Source organism: Pseudonaja textilis, chromosome 4 (genome assembly GCF_049901715.1).
Source record: "Pseudonaja textilis isolate UNSWEBS1 chromosome 4, rPseTex1.2, whole genome shotgun sequence".
Classification (NCBI taxonomy): domain Eukaryota; kingdom Metazoa; phylum Chordata; class Lepidosauria; order Squamata; family Elapidae; genus Pseudonaja; species Pseudonaja textilis.
Window position 1 is genome coordinate 89,586,817 of NC_141993.1, and position 24,656 is coordinate 89,611,472.

At 48.7% G+C, this 24,656-nt stretch overlaps 3 protein-coding genes across 3 annotated transcripts in view; 1 reads left to right on the forward strand and 2 right to left on the reverse strand.

Moving 5' to 3' along the window:
* Window positions 1–790: 790 nt before the first annotated feature.
* Window positions 791–13,936, forward strand: NPPC (natriuretic peptide C). The gene is made up of 3 exons (XM_087933678.1): window positions 791–1,114; window positions 1,718–2,171; window positions 13,148–13,936. The coding sequence occupies exons 1-2, from the start codon at window positions 1,001–1,003 to the stop codon at window positions 2,129–2,131; spliced, it is 528 nt and encodes a 175-aa protein (XP_087789804.1). The 5' UTR covers window positions 791–1,000; the 3' UTR covers window positions 2,132–2,171; window positions 13,148–13,936.
* A 2,220-nt stretch (window positions 13,937–16,156) lies between these two features.
* COPS7B (COP9 signalosome subunit 7B) overlaps window positions 16,157–24,656 on the reverse strand; it is a 34,391-nt gene continuing 25,891 nt past the window's right edge. The window contains exon 8 of the mRNA XM_087933664.1: window positions 16,157–16,861. Coding sequence (XP_087789790.1) covers window positions 16,625–16,861 — 237 coding nt within the window. The 3' untranslated portion in view covers window positions 16,157–16,624. The remainder of the gene's footprint in view (window positions 16,862–24,656) is intronic.
* LOC148125938 (natriuretic peptide TNP-b-like) lies at window positions 22,730–24,101 on the reverse strand. Its single transcript, XM_087933679.1, has 2 exons — window positions 23,799–24,101; window positions 22,730–23,275 (listed from the first exon to the last, which is right to left on the reverse strand). The coding sequence occupies exons 1-2, from the start codon at window positions 23,901–23,903 to the stop codon at window positions 23,057–23,059; spliced, it is 324 nt and encodes a 107-aa protein (XP_087789805.1). The 5' UTR covers window positions 23,904–24,101; the 3' UTR covers window positions 22,730–23,056.

The following is a 24,656-nucleotide window of genomic DNA, read 5'->3' on the forward strand; positions in this document are numbered from 1 at the left end:
AAAATCCCCCCCCTCCCGCTTTCGCTGCTGCAATCACTTGGAATTTGAGACATTAGAATCAAAAGAAAGGAGGGACAGAGAGAGAGAGAGAGAGAGAAAAGAAAATGAGAAAGAAAAAAGACAAAGAGAGAGAGAAAGAAAAAGAAAGACAGAGAGAGGGAGGGAAGGAAGGAAGGAGGGAAGGAAGGAAGGAAAGAAGGAGGGAAGGAGGGAGGGAAGGAAGGAAAGAAGAAGGGAGGGAAGGGAGGAGGGAGGGAAGAAGGAAGGAAGAAGAGAAGGAAGGAAGGAGGGAAGGAAGGAAGGAAAGAAGTAAGTAGGGAAGGAAAGAGGGAGGGAGGGAAGGAAGGAAAGAAGAGAAGGCAGGAAGGAAGAAGAGAAGGAAAGACCGAGGGAAGGAAGGAAAGAATGAAGGAAGGAGGGAAGGAAGGAAGAAAGGGAAGGAAGGAAGAGGACTGCAGCAGAGAGGCTTTCTCTCCCACTATACCCACGCGGGGGGGTGTGTGTGTGTGTGTGTGTGTGTGTGTGTGTGTGTGTGTGTGTGTGTGTGTGTGTGTGTGTGTGTCTTAACTCCAACTTTTCCCGAGCCTCCCTCAACTCCAGGCGTTTGGAAGTCCGACGGACTCCCAAGCCAATGGTTCCCGGCCGCGCCCGAGGACCTGCGAGCGCCGGGTTGGAGGAAGAGCTCCTGCCCCCGAGCGCCCCCTCGAGGCAAGAAGGGAAGAACGATCGATCACGACGGCGCGCACACACACACCCTCCCTCTTCCTCCTCCTCCTCCCTCCCCCCGCCGGCCGGGGCGGAGGATGCCGTCGGTGCGTCACCTGCCGGTTGCTGATATAAGGCCCCGCGAGCGGATCCGGCCAGAGAAGCGAGCGCGGCTCGACGAGAGACGCTTCTGCAGCCACAGCGCCCGGCTCGGCTCCCTTCGGCTCAGCGGTCCGCGCCCTCGAGGATTCCTCGCTCTCTCTCGCTCTCTCTCTCTCTCATCCACCCGGGTAAAATGGTCGGTCTCTCCCGTCTGGCGGGCGGCGGGCTGCTGCTGCTGCTGCTGCTGGCCCTGCTGCCTCTCGCCCTCGACGGGAAGCCGGCGCCGCTGCCTCAGGCGCTGCCCGAGGTGAGGAGGAGGAGGAGGGCGGCGGACTCTTGGGGGCCGGGGAGCATTGCAGGGGCTTTTCCTCGACGGGGCTGCTTGGGCTCCGTCTCTGGCGGCAGCAACCGGGCTGTGAGATGGCGGCGCCGGGTTGGGGTTGAAATCCCGGGCGGGAAAGGCCACTACAGCTCCCATCGTCCCCCCCCGAACCCCCAATACTGACCTTGCAAGGCTGGCCCGGGCGCGGGGACTACCGCTCCCATCGTCCCCGCCTTAAGAGGGACGTTGAAAGCTGACTGGGCAGCCGGGAAATCCCGGGCGCGAGAAGGGACTACAGCTCCCATCGTCCACGCGTTACACACGGACCTTGCAGGGCTGGCCTGGCCGGGGAAGCGCTCCACGGGATGCGGGGAAACAGACGGCGGGGACCTTCCCTCGTCCCCCCCGCCCCGTCGAAGCCGCTTTCCTGCCAACTCCCGCCCGCGATGCCTTCCCTCCATCCCCCCTCCGAGGCTCCCCATCCCGTCTCTTTTTATGGGGGGGAGGAGGAGGAGGAGGAGGAAGGGGCGCCCCGTCCGGGCGGCTCTTGCTGCATGAAGAGCCCCGTTGCCTTGTTTGGGTTTGCAGGCTCCGGCGGGCGGCACGACGGCGTCGCGGCGGGACGTGACGGAGGAGCAGCGGCAGCCGGCGGCGGCGGCGGCGGAGGAGGAGTCCTCGGGTCCCGCGGCTGGGCGCAGCAGCGGCTCCAAGGCGGGCAATGCAGCCCCGACGCCGCCGAAAGGCAAAGGGGCGGCGGTGTCGGCGGCTGCCTCGCGGCTCATGCGAGATTTGCGCCGCGACATCAAGGAGTCGCGCCCCACCTCGGGCCGGTTGGCGTACCCCGAGTACCCCGCAGGAGGCGGCGGTGGAGGAGGAGGCGGCGGCGGTGGCGGAGGCGCCTGGCGTCGTGTGAAGAGGCCGCCCAAGAAAGGGCGGACCTTCAAGAGCTGCTTCGGCCTCCCGCTCGACCGTATCGGCACCAAAAGCGGCCTGGGCTGCTGAGCCGCCGTCGAAGCCGGCCCGAAGGCGACACCTGGCGGCGGTGAGTGGCAGCGCGCCTGGCCTCAGTGGCCCCGGCGGTGCAATGGGTCGATCCATCGGTTTAGTTGGAGTGGGGCGGGGGGAGGGTAAACAGACCACCCGAAATCAATACTTCAACATTAGGGCTGTTCAGATGCAGATACCAATTAACGAAAGGGACCTTGTAGGTCATCTAGTCCAACCCCCGTTCCTTTTATACGCCCGGTCCGTTTGTCATCCGGATACAGACATTTAGGGAGGTTGGGGGTTTTTTTTTGGGGGGGGGGATTGAAAAGACTCGGGAGGTGGGGGTGGCGCTGTTCTTTTTCTGGGGTTCGCACGCTATTTACGGGTCATCCTCAACGACCACGGTGGAACCCAAAATCTCCGGGGCTAAGCGAGACAGTTGCTAAGTGAGTCTTGCCCTGTTGTACGGCCTTTCTTGTGCCGGTGAATCGGCCCCCTTGTGAGCGTACGCGTACTTGGTGAAGTAGGAACTCCCGTGACGTCAAGTCGGGATGCCAGGACCGTCGTAAATACAAGTCATTTGCCAAGCATCCACCCCCCCCCACCCCATAAATGAGAGTTGAAAATTGTTCAAAAAACCCGCTGGGAATGCTGGGAGTTGAAGTCTTGAACGACGGGACGGGTTCAAGTCGTGGAAGGATGTATTTTTCTACCTTGGCCATTTTAAGATGGGTGGACTTCAACTCCCAGAATCCCCCAGCCAGCCATGTCTGTTTCTTGTTTCTTTTACCCTCTAAAATGGAGAGATTGTAGAGGAAGGGATCGCTCTGCTGGCTGGGGGATTCTGGGAGTTGAAGTCCACCCATCTTAAAATAGCCAAGGTAGAGAAACATGCCTCTATATGACTCTGCAGAGCACACAACATTAATTCCTGACACACCTCAGATCTAAGATCCCGAGGAGCCAGATGTGCCTGTTTTAACGTTTCCCTTATTCTTCCTGATTTATTTCATTTATTCATAAAAAATTATTTTCTGCCCATCTGGTATCCAAAGCCCCTGGGTGACTTACAGTATAAAAAAATACGAAAGCAACAATAATAAAAAAAACATAAGGAAAGGAACAATTCGAAGGAAGAGTAGAAGGAAGCCTTGCTGGCAGAGCCAAATAGGTTGTGCGAAGGTGTTCGCACAACCGCCGATCCTGATGGTGCAAAAACTCTGCCTAGAATTAGCTGGATAACAGATAATCAAAGCTGGAAGGGACCTCGTAGGGCAGCGGTCCCTGACCTTTTTCGTACCAGGGACCAGTTTTCACGCAGAAACACTTTTTCAAGGACCGGTTAGGGGTTTTTTATTTATTTATTTATTTATTGTTTATTTATTTATTTGTATTTTTTATTTTATTTACTATTACACTATCAACTCACCAAAATTAACCAGTGTTGGAGGATTACTAAAAATGTGTATAAATGCAAGACTAGACTCCAATAAAGTCATCAGGATTCAGTTGATCAGGATCAAACAAAAATATATGTTTGGCAAAAAATATATGTTTTTTCCAAAAGCGTTTTGTAAGGTAATAATCTGCAATTCAGATTTTACATTTAGGATGGGTTTGATCTCCGATATGGTCTTCAGCTTTCCACAGTTTCAACAATTGTAAGGTGTGTGGGGAATTCAGAAAGTCCAAGTCCACACATTTTAAAGATTTGTCATATATATATATATAGTAGGGATTGCACTAAAGATATGTAAGTGCAAAGAAACCCTTTGCCTATCCAGTGTTTTCAACTCCAGCAATTTTAAGATTATGTGGACTTCAACTCCCAAAATTACCCAGACAGCATTCCGGACTTCTTAAAATTGAGAAACACTGCTCTTCACTTTAAAAATGTTAAACAGATAGCTACACTTTCCCACTCAACTCCACAACATTCCCCTTCTTCCAAAATATCTACAGCCCAAATATTTTGTCTTCACCCATTCTAGTGGGATCTGGATGCTGGTAGACCGCCATTCTTCTTGGTTCATTTGATCATGATATGGAGACACTATTCCACTCATTGAAAAGCTAGTTATGACTTAATTTAATTATAATCGAAGTTGGACTGGATTTAACAATCGTGGTTAATGTATATGTTTTAGATATTTAATACTGCTCTCACACACACACACATTTCCTTCTTTCGGAATATTTTAAAATCCAGGCATATAAGGAATTCCGGGGATCCCTGGAGAGAGCCCTCTTCTTTCCGGATCTTTCTCGCCCCATTTCGCTGCAACCCCTTGACCCTCACCTAGTTTAAAGAGAGAACCCGGTTTGCTGACCCCATTGCTCTGTTCCGGCTTAGCCGCTTCGAGATTTAACAGCCCCTTTCCCAAACACTGGAAAGCCACCGGAGTGGCCTGTAGCCGCGTGTCGGTGAGGCGATCGAAGACGAGCTTCACCAGAGCCGTGACCAGGTCGCCGGCCGCTTCCGAAGAGGGCGAGGGCAGTTAGTTCAGGCTGGGGTCGAATAATCGGCGGTGGCGTAGCCTCCCTTCACCAGCGCCTTGCAGAACTCCTGGTGTAAGCCCGGCGAATCGGGAGCCTCCTTAGGGAGAGTAGCTTCTCCGCGGCTACCACGTCCCCCTTTTCTCCAGCCACGCACGGCGTGGGGCTGACGTTTTGGGTCGAGCGAGGCTGAGGGACGGCATCAAAACCAGAGCTTGATCCAGCACGTCGGAACAAGATGGCGCCGAAGCGAAGTAGGCGGCCCGGTCCCAAATGATCCACGGACCGGTCCCGGTCCGGGGACCGGTGGTTGGGGATCCCTGTTGTAGGGCATCTAGTCCAATCCCCCACCCCCTGGGTTATATTGAAAACAGGACTAGCCATGTTGTCGGCATTTCTCCGGTTGTCTGAATGGCAGCTTCAGAGACTCACAACCGATTCTTATTCGGTTCAGACCATAGTCCTCGACTTACAACAGTTTGTTTAGTGACCGTTCAAAGATACGGCCCTTGAAAAAGCCATTTAGGACCAGGTCTTAATGACCATTAACAGCATCCCCATGACGACGTGATCCAAATTCAATGGCTTGGCAGCTGACTTGTATTTATGACGGTTGCCGTGTCACCGGAGGGGAGGGGGTTGTGTGATCCCCTTTTGCGACCTGAAAATCGAAGTCAATGCAGAAAGTCAGATTCACTTAACAACAGTGTCACTAAGAACAACGGCAGTGATTCCCTAACAAATGCAGCAAGAACGGTCATAAAACGGGGAAATTTTCTCTTAATGCACGTCTCATTTAGCAACAGGCATGTTGGTCTCGTGGCTGTAAGTTGAGGACTACTTCTATTAAAAAGAGACTGGCCCTGTTTCCTGCATTTCTGCAGTTGGCTGAATGGCAGCTTCAGAGACCGACAACCGATTTCTTGTCTCTTGGCTGTGTATCCGAATTGTGAGCAAATGTGTGCTTGTTTACCTACCAATTCTTCAGACGCTGAACCACGCTGCTAAATCCGCTTGTATCTTCCTACCTCCTACAAACAAATATTAAAATGAATAGAGATTATTAAATAAGTTTTATTTTTTTAAAAACCAACTTTAAGATAGAACACAGATTTCTTTTCTTAAAAGGTGTTCAAATATTGAATTCGAACACCTTTTAAGAGAAATCTATCTTAAAATTGGGATTTTTTTTTAAAAAAAAACCTTATTTAATTATTATTTATTTATTGCCGGGAATCCAGCAGCTGGCGCAGATAATATGGAAGATATCTTGCAAGCCCGTTCATATTTGGCAGGCAACACCGCAGTCAGTTTTGCACCAAAATTTTGATTCCCCAAAGATCCTTCTTAAAAGGGGTGAGAGTGGGGCTGATACAATTTCTCTAGGGCTGGAAAACTCGGTTAGAAGGGCTTCCCGCCCTAAGGAAGGGGCAGAATTTAGGGGTCCCAGACGCTTTCTGAGCAGCGTCTCAGCTCCCAAACTCTGCAAAAGGATAATAATGCAATTTTTTTTTTCCCACCCCTTAAAAACAACCCTCAGTTTTAGCAGCCACCTGTTTCTGGCTAAATGAGGCCCTGGGTATAATTATAGCCAGCTTCATTAACTTTCTAACCAGCCGGCTGGAAAGAGTTTATTTGCCCATTTAAAATAAAATACGTATAAATATATATATATATACAGGCGGCTTGGCGAGAGCTTCTTGCAACATCTGTCGCATAGCGGAGATGGTTCCAAGCCCCAACTCGGCGTGAGAAAACTAAACAAAGAGGACAGATCTCGGCATGAAAATGTCTTATTGGTTGCATTTATTTTATTAATTGTTTTATTTTAAGCATTTGCAGGCCAGCCTTCTAAGTGCTCCTATCATCCTGAGATCATGCCGTTGTGCACGATGGGAATTGGGGTCTAGAACAGGGGTCGCCAACCTTTTGGATCTCAGGGACCACCAAAATCATAATTTTAAATCCCGCAGACCAGAGACCCTGGGAAAATCCCCCAAAAAAGTCTGCAGGAAAATTCCCCACCCCGTTTTTCCTACCGATCGATCAATCTTTATTTGGGATCGCAGGATACCGTCTCCAGCTCCGTTCTCAGGGGGAGAGAGAGAGAGGAGAGACTTTTGGCTTCATGCAAGGAAAGCAGCAGGAGCCGCAGAAGTCTTTCTTTCTCTCCCCCAAACTCTGCCAGAAATGAGTCTTTGCTGGCGCAGCCTCTTGGAGCAGGAGGCCTTGCGGGGTCCCAAAGACTCATTTCTGGCGGAGTTTGGGGGAGAGAAAGAAAGACTTTGGCTGCTTTGCTTGCATGCAGCCAGAAGCAGAAGAAGAAAGAAGCGGAAAAAAGCAGCCCGGTGGCCAGGCCAGGCACGAGGGGTGAGTGGGGCAAATTCCCCCACTTCTCCCCTCCCTATCTCGTGTTGTTTGCAATGCAAGCAACGCAAGCCTTGGGTTTCTGCGGGCCATGTGGGCGGCGCAGCCTTGTGTTCCCGCCCCGCCTGGATTAATTGCTTTGGGGGGGACATTTCTTTGTGGACCACCAAAATTTTCTCGCCCACTGGTTGGCGTCCACCGTTCTAGAATATCAAGCAGATTCGGAGCTCCTGCAGTAGGTTCGCCTCCAGTAAAGTTCCCACTAGGTGGGGTTTTGAATGGAGCTAGTCCTCGCCTTATGACCACGACAGCCCCAAATTCCTGTTGCTAAACGAGACATTGGTAAAGTGAGTTTTGTCCTAATTTATCACCTTTCCTGCCACGGTTGGTAAGGGAATCGCTTGCCGTCGTTCAGTTAGCGACACGGTTGTTAAGTGAATGCGGCTTCCCCATTGGCTCTGCTTGTCCGTCGGCAAAGGGGATCATGTGACCCCCGTCGTAAATACAAGTCCATTGCCAAGCGCCTGAATTTTGATCATGTGACCATGAGGATGCTGCTACGGTCTTAAGTGTCTTAAAGTCCCTTTTATTCTCAGTGGTATCATAACTTTGGTCGCTAAATGAACTTGAGAACTGAGACACCCCTTAAGGAATCGTCTCAGCGTCTTTTTTGCCATGACTCAACAGCCAAGTTAATTTCTTTTTTAAGCTTCCAAATTGCCCCGGTTTCTTTTTCTTTCTTTCTTTCTTTCTTTCTTTCTTTCTTTCTTTCTTTCTTTCTTTCTTTCTTTCTTTCTTTCTTTCTTTCTCCCTCTCTCTTTCTTTTTCTTTCTTTGCTGTTTCTTAGAGCCATTTCTTAAAGCCCTACAGAACTTCTGGACAGGTGCTTCTCTAATCTTCCCCACTGAGATCCTTCTCTCTGTTTTCTTTTGTAGGTCTTAATTAAGGCCTTTATTAAAAGGCTGCCGAATATTAATACTAGGTTGGCAGGCTTCGCTTCGCCTTCTCCGAGCCACCAGTCTCGTTCGGGGAAACAAAAGGAAATCCCTGGCACAAAGCAGGTGGCTTAAAAAGGAGGCGGGATGAGCAGGAATATTCAGCGAACAGCTGGAAGGAAAAATCGGCATAAATCCGCATTTCTCAACCTTGACAACTTTTAAGACTGGTGGACTTCAACTCCCAGAATTCCCCAGCCAGACAGCCATGTCTGTTTCTTTTTGCTCTTAACCTCCTTAAAGTGGAGAGAGATTGCAGAGGAAGGGATTACAAGAGGGTAAGCACTGCTGGCTGGGGAGGATTCTGGGAGTTGGAGTCCACAAAGTCTTTAGTCTAACAGTTAAGGCAGAGGTCTGCAAACTTGGCCACTTTAAGACTTGGTGGACTTCAACTCCCAGAATTCCCCAGCCAGCCGTGTCTGTTTCTTTTTGCTCTTAACCTCCTAAAGTGGAGAGAGAGATTGCAGAGGAAGGGATTACAAGAGAGTAAGCACTGCTGGCTGGGGAGGATTCTGGGAGTTGAAGTCCACCAAGTCTTAAAAAAGTTGCCAAGATTGAAAAATGTCCTGGCGTAGAGTTAGCATCCTACAGACAGTCCTCGTCTTATGACCGTAATTGAGCCGGCATTTCTGTTGTTAAGCGAGTCATTTCTCCAGTGAAATTTGGCGACCTTTCTGGCCACCGTGGTTCGGCGAATCACTGCAGGCTGTTAAATTAGTAACAGGGAATCGGGCTTCCCCCATTGACTTTGCTTGCCTGAAGGTCGCAAAAGGGGATCACTGCAACCGTCGTAAGTACGAGTCGGTTGCCAAGCTGCTGAACTTGGATCATGGGGCCTGTCACAAAGGTCCTAAGTGTGTGTGTGGGGGGGCAAACCCGGTCATAAATCCCTTTTTTTTCCCCCATGCCGTTATAACTTTGAGCCACTCACCAAATGAACATGTTGTAAGTCGAGGACTGTGTGTTTTCAAGTTGGCAGCAGAGAAGATTCAGATACTTTGGAGAGCAAATTTAGGGTGTGAGCATCCTAAATTTAGGGCCTCCCACCAAACCAGACGGATGCAGGGGGGTGAATTGTTCTGCCTAGCCACCGCTTGTGCACAAAAAGCTACAGAAGGTGTGTGTGAATTGTACGTTGTTGGTGTCTGTGTGTGTGTGTGTGTCTGTGGAACTTCTGAAAAAGAATCAGGATGGTGTTTGTGATTCTTCCCTGAAGTGGATTTTATTTATTTATTTTTAAAAAGGAAGATCTTTGGAAATATTAGCCATGCTCATGCGCCGTGTGTCGTTGCTGCAGTGGTGGTTGGGCGAAGCAAGGGGAAATTGTCCACCTGCGATGCTCAGAAGGATGGAATCCGCCTTCTCGAGGGTTATCCCATTAGCAATTCGGGTTTTTGTACCCTGCTGGCCTCTGCTTTCCATGAAAAATGAATTAATCCCAACTTCAGAAGTTGCAGGAGCTTCGACCCACTGGAGGTTTTTGCTAGATCTCTTTCTCCTTCCATGATTAGATTAACAAAGGTGGAAGGGACCTGGTGGGTCATCTAGTCCAACCCCCCACCCCAAGCAGGAGACCCTACACCAAGCGTCTTCAGACTTGGCAAGTGGACTTCAACTTCCCAGAATACCTGAGCTCACATGACTGGAGGAGGAATTCTGGGACTTGAAGTCCACAAGTCTTAAAGGTGTCAAGTTTGAAGATCCCTGCCCTACACCATTTCTGACAGATTCTTGATGAAAGCTTCCAGGGATGAAGCTCCCACAACTTCCGAAGGCAACTTCTGTTCCATGAGTTGAATGTTCTCACTTTCAGAGAAAATTCCTCCTTATTTCCAGACTGAATCTCTCCTTGCTCAGTTGCCATCCGTTATTCCTTGTCTGACCTTCCGGTGTGTAATCTAATATTAGGGGTGATGTGATAGCCGGGCTGCAATATCTGAGGGGCTGCCCCAAAGAAGAGCGGTGGTGGTCAGCCTGTTCTCCAAAGCACCAGAAAGCAGGACAAGAAGCAACGGATGGAAACGAATCAAGGAGAGAGAAGCAACTTAGAACTAAGGAGATTTCCTGACTGAGAACAATTAACAATTATCCAGTGGAACTGCTTGCCACCAGAAGTTGTAGGTGGCTCCATCGTTGGAGGTTTTTAAGAAGAGATTGGAGAGCCAATTGCCTGGAATGGTATACGGTCTCCTACTTGAACAGGGGGTTGGACTAGAAGACCTCCAAGGTCCCTTCTAACTGTTGTCATTCTGTTAAATTTCCTCTTCTATTCCTCTTGTTATTCTCTTAATGATTTCTGTGCATGAGGATGAAATCAATTGAAGGTGCTTTTAGTGACTTGCAATCTGATGAGAATCAGGCATGGTGGATGCCGGAAATGCAAACGAAATCAAGGTACCCTCTACCATATGTGGTGGCCATGCCCGGAAGCCCAAAAATACTGGATCAAAATTTGGAGTTGGACTGAAGAAATAGCAGAAGAGCAAATAAAATTTAAAGCAGAGTTGTTTCTATTGGGAATAGGAAGAAGATTAAATATATTCTACTTCATATTTTGACAGTAATAAGGAAAGTACCGTGTTTCTCCAACAATACGACCTCCCCCAGGAGGAAGACCCAGCATGTTTTCTAGGCATAAAATGAAATTAAGCCCCTCCCCCCAAATTTAGGCCTATTTTAAAACATGCAAAATGGGGGGAAGGGCGGGGGGACTTGCTGCTAGGAGCGCCCCACGGGCAGCAATTCCTCGCCACCAGCTGCTCCTAATAGGCGATCATGGCAGAGCGCGGAGAGCTCCCTACTCCTGCCAAGCACCTTTGCGGCAGACCCAAGACCTTCAGCGCCCGCCGATGTTGATTTCCCTTCTGCCCATGCCGCCGCTGCGTTTGGAGCTGCCACTTCCACGTTTGGAGCACCGCTGCCGTTTGGAGCTGCCGCTTCTGCATTTGGAGCTGCTGCTGAGTTTGGAGCTGCCGCTTCTGTGTTTGGAACCTCACCGCTGTTTGGAGCACTGCCGCTGTTTGGAGTTGCCATGTCCGCATTTGGAGCTGCCGCTTCCGCGTTTGGAGCACTGCCGCTGTTTGGAGCACCACCATTTGGAGCGCCGCCACCGCTCCAAACACGGCGGCAGCTCCAAACGTGGAAGTGGCAGCTCCAAACATGACGGCGGTGCTCCAAATGGCGGCACTCCAAACATGGAAGCGGCAGCTCCAAACGTGGAAGTGGCAGCTCCAAACATAACAGCGGTGCTCCAAATGGAGGTGGCACTCCAAATGGCAGCAGCACTCCAAACACGGAAGCGGCAGCTCCAAACGTGGCGGCGATGCTCCAAATGGCGGCGGCACTCCAAACACGGAAGCGGCAGCTCCAAACATGGCGGCGGAATGGGCAGAAGGGAAAGCAACAGGGGCGGGTGCCAAAGGTCTTAGGTCTGCAGCAAAGATGTTTGGTGGGAGTAGGGAGCTCTCTGCGCTTCGCCATGATCACCTGTTAGGAGCAGCTGGTGGCGAGGATGCCTGCGGGTGCTCTAGATGAGGATGCAAGAGGGGGAATTAAGTCACCCCCGAAAAGACGGCCTAGCCGTTTTTTCGAGGCTCAAAAAAATATAAGACCCGGCCTTATTTTATGAGAAACACGGTACTATATGCACAATGTTGGAAACAAAATAACGTACCTTCGGAGGAATTTAACAATTCGAAAAATTCTAGATTATGCTGAAATGGATAAATGGACCTTAAAACTAAAAGAGAAAGAAGAGTCGGAGTATTATGAAATTTGGGATAATTGGTTGAAGAAGAGAAATAAAGAAAGAAAGGAAATAATGAGAATCAGGCATGATGGAGAAGGTTCAGCTATGGAGGGGATTAGGCTAGAAGACCTTTGAGATCCCTTCCAGCTTCTATTCTGATTGATTAAACTCTCCCTCAGAGAATGCAAGAATGCAAGCAATTCTCTGGGTGTAACCCCTGAAGTCTAAATACGAGGTTTAAATTAAGATGGACATTTCACAAATAGTCCTCGGCTTACACATATTTGTTTAGTGGCCATTCGAACTTACAATGGCACTGAGAAAAAGTGACTGGGGACCCATGTTTCACTCTTATGACCACTGCAGGTCCTGTGACCAAAATTCGGACGCTTGGCAACGGATTCATATTTATGATGGTTGCAGTGTCCCTGGATCACGCGATTGGGACCTTCTGATGAGCAGAGTCATTGGGGAAGCCAGATTCACTTAACAACTGGGTTACTAACTTACCGACTGCACTGATTCACGTAACAACCATGGCAAGGAAAAGTCATAAAATGGAGCAAGATTTCATGTTCAAGATGTTTTGCTTAGCAAGAGTTAAAATTTCAGGGTCCATTGGGGTCGCAACTCGGGGACTATCCCTAGTTGCTAGGACTCAAATGCTATATAACAGTGATGGCGAACCTTTTGGCACCCACAATGCAATGCGTCCCACCCTCCCTGTGCATGCACGTGCAACACCCCCACCATGCTCCCTTACCTGCACTGCACATGCGTGTGACTCCCAGCTGATTTTCGGCCCGTTTGAGGCCATTTTTGCCCCCACGGAGGCTCGAGGGAAGCCTTGGGTGGCTGAAAACGGGGCTGTTTAGTCACTTCCGGTATTTCTGGAAGGCCTATTTTTTGGCCTCCTGAAGCTGCACCCACAATCCCCCACCCGCCGCCCTGTTACCTGCACTGTGCCTCACAGCTGATTTTCGGCCGATTTGAGGCCTTTTTCGGCCTCCTAGAGGCTCGAAGAAGGTTTTTGCAGGCTTCTGAAAGCTTTGCAGGCCGAAAACTAGCCGCATTTCATCACTTCCTGTTTTTTCTGGAAATACCGGAAGTGATGAAACAGGGCTAGATTTCGGCCTACATAGCTTGTAGAAGCCTGCAGAAACCTTCCTCAAGCCTTTGGGAGGCTGAAAAAAGGCCTCCAACCGGCCAAAAATCAGCGGTGAGGCGCGCACATGCACAGTGAGTTAAGTTTGCCTGCAGCTCACTTGCCGGCACAAATGGCTTTGCATGCCACAGGTTGGCCATCACGGCTCTAGTGGCAAGCTGTTCCACTAGTTAATTTTTTCTCACTGTTAAGAATTTCAGGTTGCTTGTCTCCTCTTGTCCGAAGCCCCTTATGACTCTTTTTTGATGCTTTTCTTCCAGGTCTTTCAATGGACACCCCATACCCCATCCGCAGACATTTCTAGACATCCCCTGCAGTCACCAAGGGCCACCGACAGCTGTTGGTACGAGGACCTGAACCAGAGCCAACCATTTGGGGGGGCTGGGGAGGGTTGGATTGACTTTTGCACCCCCAAATCTTCCTACCTTACCTAACATATAGATGCCATATATATAGACACCAACACCCGCCCACACCGAAACACAACCACACCCCACCACCACTTCTTCCCCGCAACAAAGGACCGTTTTCTGAAGACTGAGGAAAAACCAGCTGCGTATTGCCATCCAAATTGCTGTTTGTACATTCATGTCACGCCTAAATGTATTTAAGTTGTAAAAGCTATTTATATATTGTTTATAAAGAGATATTTATAAAAAAAAATATTAATAATAATTTTATTTATGTAAACGAAATGAAAAAGGGGCTGAGCATTGTGTAACTTTTTTCCCTACTCCCTCTCATCCTGAATAGCTGGAAGAAGAAACGAAACCAAAACAAAAACTCGCGTACGATCGGTAAACCTTGTCTTTTGTTTTTTGTTTTTAATCGGACGCAAATTTTATCTTTCTTTTCGGGATTAAAATTGTGGGTTTGGGAACAAGGATTTAGATACTGCGGATAGATAAATGGATTTGTAAAAAAGAAAAAAGAAGATGCCCGCTATTTACCAAAGGTTTTAAAAAGGAACCGTTGCTCTGCTTGTCGTTTTTAACGGAAATTACAACCACTTTTCAAAATGTCCCCCGAATTAAACTCACTAGACTGGAGATCTTTTTGTCTTTTTTTTTCTTTCTCTTCTTCATAACGGAACTGCTAAATTTGTGCCTGTCTTGTCTTTCTACCCAGTTTCCCCCAAAATACGACCTACCCCGAAATTAAGTTACATAGCTTGATTTTTTACATCGCGCGCCCAATAGAAGCCCTACCCCCAAAATAAGCCCTAATTAAGATCCTGCCCATTCCATGGTGCACGGGTAAAAATTAAGCTAGGGTGGGGATGGGACGGTGGAGCTGCCCTACTACTTACCTTTGGACAGGTGTAGCCAGGCCTCGCACACCCCGACACCTGCCTTGCCAGCCCATTTCTCCTGCAGCCAGCAAGGCTTTCCTGAAGGCCTCTGGAGCTGAAAACAAAGCTCTGGATCGATCCTGAGCTCTATTATTGGCTGCAGAGGCCTTCAGGAAAGCCTTGCCGGCCACAGAAGTTGTTCCTGAAGGCCTCTGACAGCGAAAAGGAGGCTGAAGGCGACACGCATAAGTGAGGTTAGTCAGTGGATGACATCCCCTGAAAATAAGACCTGGTCCTTTTTTGGTGGCAAAAAAAAATATATAAGACAGGATCTTATTTTCGGGGAAACGGATAGCAAATTTCTCTGAGAGCCGATGAATATTATCCTCTTGTGACAATCTTGCCCTTCTTTAAAGCTTAATGGTTGCATCTAAATATAGGGAGTCCTCCACTTAACGACCACCGTTGAGCCCAAAGTTTCTCTTCCCATGTGAGACACTTGTTAAGTAAATTCTACCCCACTTTATGACTTTTCTCGCCACGGTTGTTAAGTGAACCATTGCAGTTCCTTTAAGTCAGTAGCCCGGTTGTTAAGTGGATCTGGCTTCCCCATTGACTCTGCCTGAATTTTGATCGCATGACCAATGCTGCAATGGTTGTAAGTGTTGAAAATGGCCATAAGTTGCCTTTTTCAGGGCCGTTGTAACATTTGAACGGTCACTAAATGAACCGTCGTAAGCTGAGGATTACCTGTAGATAACAGTGGGATAATCCCAACTTGAAGAGGTATGGAGTTTGATCCCTGTTTATATACAGTAGGTTTCCCTGCCGGCCAATGACGAGAGAGTGGTTTTTCTCCTTTGTAGTTCTTGGATTAGAGTATTATTTTCACCCGATTTGTTTGGTGATAATCCCCGCTTATCTGCGTGTTGGTTGCTGGAGAGGATGTTTCTTCTCGTTTGTTCCTTTCAGTGGTGTGTAAATGTGGTTTATCTCTATGTGTCTACCACACCCCAACCAACACTGGCAGGGCAAGCTACTTTAGAGTAACAGGGAGCAAACACTCGCATGGGTGATGTTATCTGGTTGGGTGATGAAATATTTGCAAAACAACAACAACAACAAAGCTCAGAGGGCACCAAGGATCCCATAATCCTCCTCCTCCTCCCTACACCATGCCACTCCCTTCTAGCACGGATGATATTACCTAGCTGGGTCATGAAAAATCTGCAAGCAAATAATCAGGCTCAGAGAGCACCAAGGACCCCACAGTTGTTCTCCTCCTCTTCCTCCTGCCTGCCCCACAAATCCCACTCCCTTCTAGCACTGGTGATGTTACCTAGTTGGGTCATGAAGCGTCTGCAAAGAAACCCCGCAAGCTCAGGGAAGACCAAGCACCGCACAATCCAACCCTAGGCCACAGATTCTCTCATCTTCTGTAATCGGCCCTTCACACACACACACCCCGGGGCACTGCGACCGTCATAAATATGAGGCAGTGGCCAAGCCTTTTAATCCTGATGACACAACCACAGGGATGTTGACAACGGCTGTACGTTAAAGGTTGTGTGTGTCACTTTTTTCAAGGCCGTTGTAACTTCGGTCACTGTTGTTAAGTCGAGGACTACCTGCGCGGACACCAAGAGTGGAACGAACGGAGAATAAACCAGGAAAAAAAAGAAAAAATAGAGAAAAACAACAGCACAAGAGTCAGGATAGAAACAGGGGGGCATGTGAGTCCATCCATCCATCAGCCTTTGATGATTGGCAGGTTCAGGAAGTCCAAAAAAAACAAAACAGAAAAACGCCCCACCAAGCTCACGGATACATGGGCACAGCGCCACCTTCTGGCACATGGGAATCAAACCCTTATTTATGGGGGAAAAGCGAAAGGCACGCCGTCTTTTACTGACCCCTTTCCCCCCTCGGGAACTATCCTGCTCCTGCAAAACCAGGAAAAAGGGAAGCAAATTGCCGGTGAAGTTAGGTTTTATTATCAATAACCTCAGGATTTGATGGTCAGGGAAGCCGTAGTGTATGAAATACAGCCTAAATAAATAGATCCAGGAAGGTCAGGGCAACAGCTGGGCCAGGAGTGACCTGAATTGAATTCTTTATTGGCCAAGTGTGATTGGACACACAAGGAATTTGTCTTGGTGCAAATGCTCTCAGTGTACATAAAAGAAACATCTGTCCAGGGTCAAGGATCATCAGGTGCAACACTTAATAATAGTCAAAGGGTACAATAAGCAATCAAATCATACTAGGAAATGGTCAATATAAATCATAAGGATAAAAGCGACAAAGTTACAGTTATACAGTCAGAAATGGGAGAGGATGGGCGATAAGGAGTGATGAGAAGACTTCTGGCGGCACTTTTGTCGAGGATGGTGGAGACCGCAATTGTGCGCGGCTTCTGTCCATGCTTACCCTGTTGGAGGGGTCCCTATGAGACCGAACCATCAGACCCACCTCGGAGGGGTGGGGGAAGAGGGGGAGACCACCAGCTGGATTGAGGGGAGCCGCATTTCCTTCCGCTGCCTTGGTATACTCCCCTGGAAGACAGGGGGAAGCGGCACCACCACTCCCGCTCTACCAGCTGCCGGTACATCTCCTGGGCGGAAGAGGAGGAGGAGGAGGAGGAGGACGCGGTGGCTTTCAAAGTCTTCTTGATGTTCAGGACCTGGAAGGGAAGGAAAAGGCAGGGGAGCAATCCACGTTTCTCTGAAGGGTGGCATGCCGCCAGGGCCCTCCATCTTCTCCTGACACGAGAGAGAGAGAGGGAGAGGGAGAGAGAAAGAGAGAGAGAGAAGGAGGGAAGGAGAGAGAGGGAGGCAGGGAGAGAGAAAGTCCAAAAAACAAAACAGAAAAACGCCCCACCAAACTCACGGATACATGGGCACAGCGCCACCTTCTGGCACATGGGAATCAAACCCTTATTTATGGGGGAAAAGCGAAAGGCACGCCGTCTTTTACTGACCCCTTTCTCTCCTCGGGAACTATCCTGCTCCTGCAAAATCAGGAAAAAGGGAACCAAATTGCCAGTGAAGTTAGGTTTTATTATCAATAACCTCAGGATATGATGGTCAGGGAAGCTGTACCCCCTAAATAAATAGACCCCTGAAGGTCAGGGCAACAGCTGGGCTAGGAGTGACCTGAATTGAATTCTTTATTGGCCAAGTGTGATTGGACACACAAGGAATTGGACTTGGTGCAAATGCTCTCAGTGTACATAAAAGATACATTCGTCAAGAGTGAGGAATCATCAGGTGATTATTCATATAATTATGAATGATATATTCATATGATATTCATATGATTATGCATTCATATGATTATGAATGACAATAAGTAAACTGAAGATAAAATGAGACATATTAAGTTAGTCTATCGATTTATTGGGGGTATACTTTAAAATATAAAAGAATTAGATGAAATAAAAGAATTAGATGAAATCAGAGATTTAATTTGAACTAATACACAGAATGGACATTAATTAGGCTTTGGATAAAGTGCTGGACTTATTTGGAATGGATAAAAATTAACATTAATACTACGGAAAAGAGAATTAAAAAAAACTTTGAAAAGAAAGTTATATACAGCACTACCTAATGGTTACAGATTTTCCTCTTTTATGTTTTTATGGAAAATTACTGGTCATATAAATATTTGAAAGAGAGAAGAAATGGAATGGATTAATATAACAAAAATGGATTAAATGGATTAATATAACAAATGGATTAATATAACAAAAACCCCGCAATTTTTTTTTAAGAGGCAACTATAGTAAAATATAAAGGAATACAATATTTTGGGACTGTTGGAGGTTGACTGTGACAAGAAAACAGAAGACAGAGAAAGTGAGAGAAACGAACACTTTTGGCAAGGACTATAATAGGAAAACTTGATCTTTAATAACAAAATGGAAGAAATAAGCAAAGAATTTAAGTAGGAGCTGCAAACTGTGAGAGGTTTGTTAAAATAAAGAATGACATTGCTGGACACGATGATTAGTAAAGTAATGGCGTTGCAGCTTGCAGAAGAACAAAGAAAGCTCAGAGGTGACAAGTCAGAAGAGGGAAACAACAGCCCAGGTGAATATGGAGAACAAGGATCATTGCCAAAGGATATAAAAGAATTTAAAATAGAGACATTGCCAACAGAGACAACAAATAAAAGAGACAAGGCTCCCAAGACTAACAAAAAGAGGAAGGAATTATATAAGAAGAAACCCCACGAAAGAGAACTGGAAAGGGTGGGGAAAAATATGGCTGACAGGCAGAGGGGAATAAAAATAATATCAGAAGGAAAAAAGAAGAAAGACCAGGGAAACTTAGAAAAGGGAAAGCTGGCTAAAATTAAAAGAAATAATAAAGCCAAAAAATTTAGAGATAAGGGTTAGGGATTCCATAAGGAGATACCACATGGGAATGTATTTAGTCTAAAACTTGCTGGGAAATATTTTAGGACGTGTGTGTGTGTGTGTGTGTGTGTGTGTGTGTGTGTCTATGTATGTATCTATGTATGTATCTATGTATGTATTTGTTTTCTGAGGTTTTCGTGGGTATTTGTATGTGGATCTTTGGTTATTGGGTTTTCTCCCACGTAAAATTGGAAGTATTTTGGCGCCGTTTCGACGAAATCTTATTTGTTATCTTCAGGCTTGTGTCTTGCTTTGTGCTTCTTGGAATAATGTGAGCTTGAAGCTGTTTTTCTTTTAACTGCCACTGGGAGTGTGAGTTGACTGGGTGGGTCAGACAACCAACAGTCAACAGTCAACACAGCCAAGCCCCCAACCAGTCAAGTCGCACTCCCATTGGCAGTTAAAAGAAAAAACAGCTGCAAGCTCACATTACTCCAAGAAGCACAAAGCCAAAGACACAAGCCTGAAGATGACGAATAAGATTTCATCGAAACGGCGCCAAAATACTTCCAATTTTACGTGGGAGAAAACCCGAATAACCAAAGATCCGTATGTATGTATGGTATTCAGCTTTTTTCGGGTATTTTCCCACATCATTGTAGTTGTGCTTTTAAAGTTGTAGCAACGTTTTGGCAGAATGTCATCTGTCATCATCAGGCTTCTGCATTGTGTTCGTCTGGACGAACAGACAAACACAACAGACGAACACAATACAGAAGCCTGATGATGGCAGATGACATTCTACAGAAATGTTGCTACAACTTTAAAAGCACAACTACAATGACGTGGGAAAATACCGGAACAAAGCTGAGTACTGTACATATATACATGCATACAAACATACATACATATACATGGTATATACTGGTTTTGCAGGAGCAGGATAGTTCCCGAGGGGGGAAAGGGGTCAGTAAAAGACGGTGTGCCTTTCGGTTTTTCCCCATAAATAAGAGTTTGATTCCCATGTGCCAGAAGGTGGCGCTGTGCCCATGTATCAGTGAGCTTGGTGTGGTGTTTTTATGTTTTGTTTTTTGGACTTCCTGAACCTGCCAATCATCAAAGGCTGATGGATGGATGGACTCACATGCCCCTCTGTTTCTATCCTGACTCTTGTGCCGCTGTTTTTCTCGGCTGTTCTGGTTTCTTCTGGACCCTCCAGGCGATTCCCCACTTTCTTCACCACCCCACCAGGGTGGCTCTGGTCCTGATCGGGACCCTCCAGCAAGGGAGCCCAGGCGAAACCACGCACGATTGTGGATTATGCACCGACACAGACGAGGAACAAACCAGAAGCGCCCTGTTGCAACCTTCTGACAAACAGAGTCAGTGGGAAAGCCAGATTCATTTAACAACTGTGTTACTAGCTTAACAACAATAAATAAGGGTTTGATTCCCATGTGCCAGAAGGTGACGCTGTGCCCATGTATCCGTGAGCTTGGTGTGGTGTTTTTATGTTTTGTTTTTTGGACTCTCTCTCTCTTTCCCTCCCTCCCTCCTTCTCCCTCTCTCTCTCTCTCTCTCTCTCTCCCCCTCCCTCTCTGTCTCTCTCTCTCTCTCCCTCTCTCTCTCTCTCTCTCTCTCATGTCAGGAGAAGATGGAGGGCCCTGGCGGCGTGCCACTCTTCAGAGAAATGTGGATTGCTCCCCTGCCTTTTCTTTCCCTTCCAGGTCCTGAACATCAAGAAGACTTTGAAAGCCACCGCGTCCTCCTCCTCTTCCGCCCAGGAGATGGACCAGCAGCTGGTGGAGCGGGAGTGTCCTCACCCGGAGCAGAGGCAACCCACCAAGAAGATCTCCAAGGTCAAAGGGCTGGTCTCCAGTCGCCACTAGTGGACCAGGGCTGCTGCAGGGGAGGGGAGGCTGCTTTGGGGGCTCCAAGTGACTCTGGAGGAAGGGGTCTCCCTGCCCCCTTTGCCCAAGAGCCCCTCCTTCCGTCAGCTCCTGAGCCAGTGGACACTGCCAACGGTCTTCTGCTTTGCGTAAGGACTTGGGGGGGGTCCCTGTATTTTGGGGGATGGGTGGGTGTCAGGTGCTGAATAAGGAGGCGGCCACCCACCTTTAGGGTCCTTCCCACCAGGGCTTGCATCCCTCGGCAGTGGCAGCACACTCCCCCAGGGGGACAAAGGCTGGGTAAGTGGGAGGTTGGATCTTCCCGTCCAAAGGGGGGCCGAGGGAGCACGACGTGCCTGCTCCTCCTTCGTCTCTGGGGCCTTGATCTTCGAAGTCAACTCTCTACCTCAGCGGTCCCCAACCTTTCTGGCTTTGCGGGGGCGGGAGGAAGAGGGACGGTTCCCCGTGGCCAAGCGCTGTGTGCATCTCCCTTCGCGCAAGCCACCGCTAAACTCACACTGCCCAGTACTGGCCCACAGCCCCTGGGGTTGGGCACCCCTGCTCTACCTCATGCTGGCGGACGCCGGGCATGTTTACTCCCCATCCTATCAGGGTCTCCTTCTCAGGCCAGGTGCTCCTACCTTGCGACAGGTCGGGTTCCCTTCCGTGAAGCCAAGGTGGGGAGGGGCGCAAAGCAGCCGCTATTTCAACTTCCTTTCTGTACCTTGGACCCCCCAAAAGGCAGGGCTGCCCGAGGAATAGTGCACCCTTCCTCCCCTCTCAGTCTGTTTCCCCCCCCACCCCGAGTTCTCTACTCCCAGTTTACTTCCTGCTGTAGCTCCTGGACGATGGCCTGTGGGGGGCAACGGGGGAGGGCGGGATCCAACCAAGAGGCCTCCTCCCCTCCCTATCCTTTGCTGATCCCGAACCCTTAATTCGGGCAAAGACCCCCTGCGTTCGGAAGTTCAGACCTTGAATTTCTCTTTCTGGTTGTCTCTGACCCTCCTTTTGTAAACGTTTCTTAAGACGGTTTGGACATTTCAACTTTTTGTTTTCTTTTTTTCTAATTTGATAATCTGTTATAGACTCACGCAAGGTGACTTGATCAGAAGGATTGTTTTTTTTTTCTATTAAAAAAAGAAAAGAAAAGGTTACCCCTGGACTTCACAGGGTGAGCTCATGGGTCAATTTTGCCACGTGGGAAGTTGCGCGTTGGGGTCAGCATCGTGGGAGCGCCAGGTCAAGATCTGGAATAATCCGGAATTTTGTCAGATCCAGAATAATGTCAGGTTGAAATCCATTTTCAAAGAAAAGAACAAAGTCCATCTTCCAAGACAATTTCTTTTATTTAGGAAAGCATCAAATTGGCAAAGTCTGTTGTGATTCCGGATCTGACACAACCCGGAATTACACCACATAATATTGGAAGTAAGAAACAACCCCCAAAAGTCACATTCCCCCAATAGAAGTAAATCAATGTTTCCTGGTGTCATCAGTCTCTACCTCCAGGTCTCAGCAGGGTCAGCTTTCGTTCCCACGGGAAGAAGAACTACCTAGCCTAAACAACTCTTTCTCTTCTCCTCCCCCCTTAGGAATGTGGCAAGCCCCGAACCCTTCCCCCGATGACCACCACAGAGAAAGTAAGAAAAAGAATACATACTAAGCCTCACTAAAATGGCTACGTATAGGTCAATTTCAGGGTTGATACTGAGATCGCTCTCTCCTCTTCCGGGGTCTTCACCGGGCAGGCCAAGATCTCCCCACATTATCAGGCAGGGTTCCTCAAACTGGCTAGCTTTCTGATAAGCAGTCCTCAATTTACGACTGGTCGCACAGCACTTTGTCCACACACAGCAACCGGACTACATTTACTGCTGTTTGCAACATCTTGCTGTAATATGTTAATTATTATTTTTTTTCTCCAAAACTGGCGTTTACTTCTGTTTCCTGACAAAAACTGGCCCGCAACAAACGGATGGGCCTGCATAAGTGTTGTGTTTGCTTCGTGACCAGTGCAAAAAGAGGTCATAAAACCCAGGTAGGTCACCCGATAGTCAGCGTTATGACCGTCTTGATTTATGACTTTAATTTCTAGGCTCAGTTCTGGATTTCCGCACTGTCCTGCAGGGGTCACCTGATCGCCTTTTGCGACTGCCCGACAAGCAAAATCCAACGAGGAAGGCAGGTTCACTTAATGACATGACTAACTTAATTCACTGCAACGATTCGCTTAGCAGACACGGCAAGAAAAGTGGGGCAAAACTCACTTAACAAATGTTTTTTTTTTTTTAAGATGTAAAAGTTTTACACATCTCTTCACATGAGCAAGATGATTTCGGATTATAACACTTGTACATAATCATACTTTCATTTCCATTAATCTTATATCATCTCATATCATTATCCATTTCACTCATCTTTAAGTAAATTTGCATTTCCTATTTCAATTCATGAATTCAATATCATTTCATCCAGGCATAGGTTTTCAATTCTTTATCCCCTTTTATTTCCATTTTCAGCTACCCCCTATTTCATTTTACATGACACATCATTATGATCCTTAATTTTCTCTAAGCCGACATATACTAAACAATCTAAAGAGTCAAAGTAAAATAAAGTCAAATATTTAGGATCCGCCAGGTGTCGATTTCGGGCGGTTTTGGATGGGGTTTCTGCAGCCCATGCCACTCGTGTTGCTGATGCGGTCGAGCGGGAGGCCAAAACAGCCGTTCCCTATCTTGGAGCCGCTGCGCCCAGCCGCATGACCCGAGGACTCCTCTGCCGGCGGCTGCTGCTGCTCCTCCGTCAGTTCCTGCCGCGATGCCATCATGCCGCCCTCCAGAGCCTGCAAACCAAAAAAGGCAACGGGGGCCTTCATGCAGCAAAGCCACCCAGATGGGGCGCCCCTTCCTCCTCTTCCTCCTCCCCCTCCAAAAGAGATGGGATGGCGAGTTTCAGAGGGTGGAGGAAAGCCATCGCGGGCGGGAGTTGGCAGGAAAGCGGCTTCGACGGGGCGGGTGGGATGAGGGAACGTCCCGCCGTCTGTTTCCCCGCACCCCAGGGAGCGCTTCTCCGGCCAGGCCAGCCCTGCAAGGTCCGTGTGTAACGCGTGGACGATGGGAGCTGTAGTCCCCCGCTTCTCTGCTCGGGATTCCCCCGCCTGGGCCAGCCCTGCAAGGTCCGTCTTGGCGGGGGGGACGATGGGACCTGTAGTGGCCTTTCCCGCCTGGGATTTCAACCCCAACCCGGCGCCGCTATCTCACAGCCCGGTTGCTGCCGCCAGAGATGGAGCCAAAGCAGCCCCGTTGAGGAAAAGCCCCTGCAACCCCCCCCGGCCCCCAAGAGTCCGCCGCCCTCCTCCACCTCACCTCGGGCAGCGCCTGAGGCAGTGGCACCGGCTTCCCGTCGAGGGCGAGAGGCAGCAGGGCCAGCAGCAGCAGCCCGCCGCCTGCCAGACGGGAGAGGCCGACCATTTTCCCCAGGTGGATGAGAGCGAGAGAGCGAGAGCGAGGAATCCTCGAGGGTGCGGACCGCTGAGCCGAAGGGAGCTGAGCCGGGCACTGTGGCTGCAGCAATGTCTCGGGCCGGATCCGCTTGCGGGGCCTTATATCAGCAACCGGCAGGTGACGCACGATGGCATCCTCCGCCTGGGCCGGAGGGGGGAGGGAGGAGGAGGGTGTGTGTGCATGCCATCACAATCGATCCTTCTCCCTCCTTCCCTTCTTCTTGCCTCGAGGGGCACTCAGGGACAGGAGCTCTTCCTCCAACCCGGTGCTCACAGGTCCTCAGGCGTGGCCAGGAACCATTGGCTTGGGAGTCCATCGGACTTCCAAACGCCTGGAGTTGAGGGAGGCTTGGGAAAAGTTGGAGTTAAGACACACATATCCCGGGTATAGTGGGAGAGAAAGCCGCTCTGATACAGTCCTCGTCCTTCTTTCCTTCCTTCCGTTCCTTATTCCTTCCTTCCTTCTTTCCTTCCTTTCCCCCCATCCTCTTTCCTTCCCTCTTTGACTATTTCCTAGTATGATTTGATTGCTTATTGTACCCTTTGACTATTATTAAGTGTTGCACCTGATGATTCTTGACCCTGGACTGATGTTTCTTTTCTGTACACTGAGAGCATTTGCACCAAGACCAATTCCTTGTGTGTCCAATCACACACTTGGCCAATAAAGAATTCAATTCAATTCACGCATAGCCCAGCTGTTGCCCTGACCTTCCTGGGT

Coding starts and splice junctions, on each gene's coding strand:
- NPPC (XM_087933678.1), top strand. CDS start 1,001: ATGGTCGGTCTCTCCCGTCTGGCGGGCGGCGGGCTGCTGCTGCTGCTG. Junction 1,115..1,717: donor TGCCTCAGGCGCTGCCCGAG/GTGAGGAGGAGG, acceptor TTGGGTTTGCAG/GCTCCGGCGGGCGGCACGAC.
- LOC148125938 (XM_087933679.1), bottom strand. CDS start 23,903: ATGGTCGGCCTCTCCCGTCTGGCAGGCGGCGGGCTGCTGCTGCTGGCC. Junction 23,276..23,798: donor TGCCTCAGGCGCTGCCCGAG/GTGAGGTGGAGG, acceptor TTTGGTTTGCAG/GCTCTGGAGGGCGGCATGAT.